Genomic DNA, 3217 nt, shown 5'->3' with positions numbered 1-3217 from the left:
ATTATTATTGGAAATATGATTTTGGAAGCCTTACGTAATGATGTTAAGAATGTATTCCCACAGCCAAAATTCCTGGTTCCGCCACTGATTTTAGAGCACTTAAGGGGAAGTCTTTTTTAGTGAGGGTATATAAGTACTACCAAAAACGATTGCGGGTATACAAGTGCAGCATAGGGGAAGCAAAAGGGTATTTAAGTACAATTAAGCCTTTAGAAAATGAATACAAATCTTGGTCGTTATAATAAAATTAGACGCTTGACTATTTTGCATGTATCGTCTTAGCTGAATTTATACTTCTAGTTCCGACTTCAGCAATACAGGATGATACATCGGAAACCAACTAGAGAAAGACAAAGGCACCAAAATACAATTCTAAGTAAAAGTGGGGGAAAGCCTACAATCTGATTATTAACCGCACTAAAAAGTTACCATCTACTGATACAATTAAAATTAAAATTAATTAAAAATGAGAAGATTTCCATATCTTCCTCTTTTTCTTCTATCCCAGAATCCGGCAGCAGCAAAATGGAACAAGGTATTGGCTCCCTACTTCAGCTTGAGGTCAATGTTTCGATGGATCCAGAAACAAACTGCAGTGAGACGGTGAGCAGTAAGCAGACCATTTTCCGCTGCATTCACTAGCTCAATCAAAACAAGATGCATCATAATTAAATCCCAAAAGCAGTGAAAATCAGCTGATATTTTATCTTCGTCCTCGTCATCATCTCCACTTGTCGGCATCTCGTCATCTCCACTTGTCGGCATCTCCGCCGTAGAAATTAAGAGAGATGAGCAGACACCCCTTTATGCCACTACCGCCTTAGCTTCTGTTTCTTCCTCATCCTTTCTCTTCTCTCTTCTTCCTCAATGAGTCGAAGCTGCTCTTCATCCTCCTTTCGAGCAATCTTCGCACTGTTCAAAAAAATAATTATATAGACTTCTCATTAGAATGGCAGCAAGAAAAATGACCCAATTAAACACCGAATACTCTTAACACAAGAAACTCCTCCTTAGTTATTCACGGTGCCCATTGAATAAAGAAGAAATAATGATTAATAAAAGAAGAAAATATATATGACATAGATACCTTCTCCTCTCTTCCTTCTGGATTTCCCTAAAATCAGCTTCCATGTCGCTAACATCATCATCAACTGCCGCATATTTATTAGGATCATACCTGAATACCAAAACATAAATATCATGAGCCTAATGTTTTTGGCCAATTAACACGTCACCAAATGTTAACATGCGCAAACACAAATGGCACAAAGAATTCTTGGCTCATAAGAAATTTTGCAATAGCAGCTCAAATAGTAATCTACAAGAATGCAGTTACAACTGTTTGTTTTCTTACGACTGCAGTTGCAAAAAGAGATCATTGATCAAGGGTCAATTTTTGTAAGCACTCACAATAGAAACTTTAGCAATGAAGCAAACAACTGCAGCTAGCTTTTGCAAGTGTCAACAGCATTTGCAATTGCAAATTGTTACAAACCAAATACTTTCAACTAAGTAACCGCTGTTGCCCATGAAACAACAGAAAACTTTCCGTTTTTGTCTGCACAATCACCTTGAAGTGAATTATGAAACTTATAATTGTTTATGTTAATGTTTGGCAAAACAAGTTTTGGGCCTAGCAAGTTTAACCGGTGCTTTTTTTTAACTAAAGATATTCTCTGTTCTCCAAATTTCAAATGCTCAATTGCAGAGTTCCATATCAAGAATGATGGCAGAGAGGAGGAATTTCATTACTAACAACGGAGATAGATACAAACCTAAACAGCTTTCTGATCATTCCAATAGCATCTTCATCGTCAGATTCATCTAATCTCCTCTTCATAGGTTTCTTTTTCAACCGATCATCATGACTGTCCTGTGGTGGTGGGATTTTCTTAGGAGGCTTCATCAGTTGAAAGCTTAATGTTAGAAAGAAAGTCACAAATAGAAATGTAAATCTCAAGAGAAATATAAAGAAACATTAATAACAATAATAAAACCTGAGATTTTGAGGAAGGCAATGGCTTGCTAGCCGTCGGTTTTCCATTATTCAAGCTCTGACTCGGGCTTCTCTGTTCAGGATAATGATTTCTTTGAGCAGAAGAATGATGTACAGCTGATGTAACCTTTGCCGGAGGTCTGATTGTACCCGGATGTCTGCTTGTACCCAGAGACTGAGCAGGTATTTTGGACGGTAATGGTTTACGTTCTACAGGTCGACCAGAACCACTCCCGCCATTAGCAATTTTCTTAGGCTCAGCTGTAGCTAGTTTTGATCTGATCAATGAAGAACTCTTTACTGGACCTACTTCAGACTGAGACTGTAAACTTTTAGTAGCAGGATTCTTCAGAACATGGCCATTGGGAACCGGCCTTGCAGGCTTGGCCATCTGTGGCTTTCTACTTGCTGGTGGTTGAGCTTGACGACCATCTTCCAAAATGAGCAGAATCCTGTATAAGTATTCTCTATGAAAAAACCAAATTCGATTAAAAAACTAGATATCAATATCAAGATGCTGAACCAACCAGAGTTCAGAAATGGAGGTTTTTGAGGAGGTTGCGCGCTCTTCCTTAGTATCAAGGAAGGTCAGCATCATCTGAGCAGCTAGAATGAAGTAATCCCCGGGCAATGCCTTTCAGTGTCTGTACTTTCTTTTTAACCTTCACAGAAGAAAGGTTTCATTAGTCAAAATAATATTCCCAGAATTCCAGCTAGATATTCCAACTATCAGCAGAGAAAAACTACATATTCTCAATGTGCTAATACCTCATTGATAACTTTAGGTTGCTGTTTATGTACACTTGTTTTTTTATCTGAAGATGAGTAAGCACCCTTTACATTCTGCAGGAAAGAGTAGCAAATTAAAAATGCCAGTTGAAAGCTAGAAGAGTAGGGAAATGTTGGCAAGTTGGTACGTACACCAGAGGATGGATTTGTATTCCTAGATGTAATATGCTCGGTCTCTCGTATTGAACGGCGCTCCTCAATAACTCGTGAAGCGATAACCGGCCGAGAAGGGCCAAAGAAAGAGCCAAAACTGCAAGAAGAGATGGACTAAAATTAATCATTAAAACACTTATGGTAACAAATTGCAGAGCAAAGTACAGCAACAGAAGTTGTATTAATCAAGTACTGACCAATTAACAGTGTCATTACACAATGTACATTCCTCAGATATATTTATACTACCAATGGGAGAGAAAGAATATCTGATGTTAT

At 38.0% G+C, this 3217-nt stretch overlaps 1 protein-coding gene across 2 annotated transcripts; it reads right to left on the bottom strand.

Moving 5' to 3' along the window:
* Nucleotides 216-2608, bottom strand: LOC109824039 (protein SPT2 homolog). 2 transcript variants are annotated; one of them, XM_020390560.1, is made up of 5 exons: nucleotides 2524-2608; nucleotides 1998-2428; nucleotides 1776-1900; nucleotides 1088-1177; nucleotides 216-912 (listed from the first exon to the last, which is right to left on the bottom strand). In XM_020390560.1, exons 2-5 carry the CDS (start codon nucleotides 2385-2387, stop codon nucleotides 813-815), a joined length of 705 nt encoding a protein of 234 aa, XP_020246149.1. In that variant the 5' UTR covers nucleotides 2388-2428; nucleotides 2524-2608; the 3' UTR covers nucleotides 216-812. The 2 variants fall into 2 exon arrangements, with proteins under 2 accessions (XP_020246149.1, XP_020246148.1); XM_020390559.1 differs by having other exon boundaries at nucleotides 1998-2448; nucleotides 2524-2602.

This window comes from Asparagus officinalis, chromosome 9 (assembly GCF_001876935.1).
Source record: "Asparagus officinalis chromosome 9, Aspof.V1, whole genome shotgun sequence".
Lineage (NCBI taxonomy): Eukaryota > Viridiplantae > Streptophyta > Magnoliopsida > Asparagales > Asparagaceae > Asparagus > Asparagus officinalis.
Note: the sequence above shows the minus strand (reverse complement) of the source record. Positions and strands in the feature narration are given on the sequence as shown.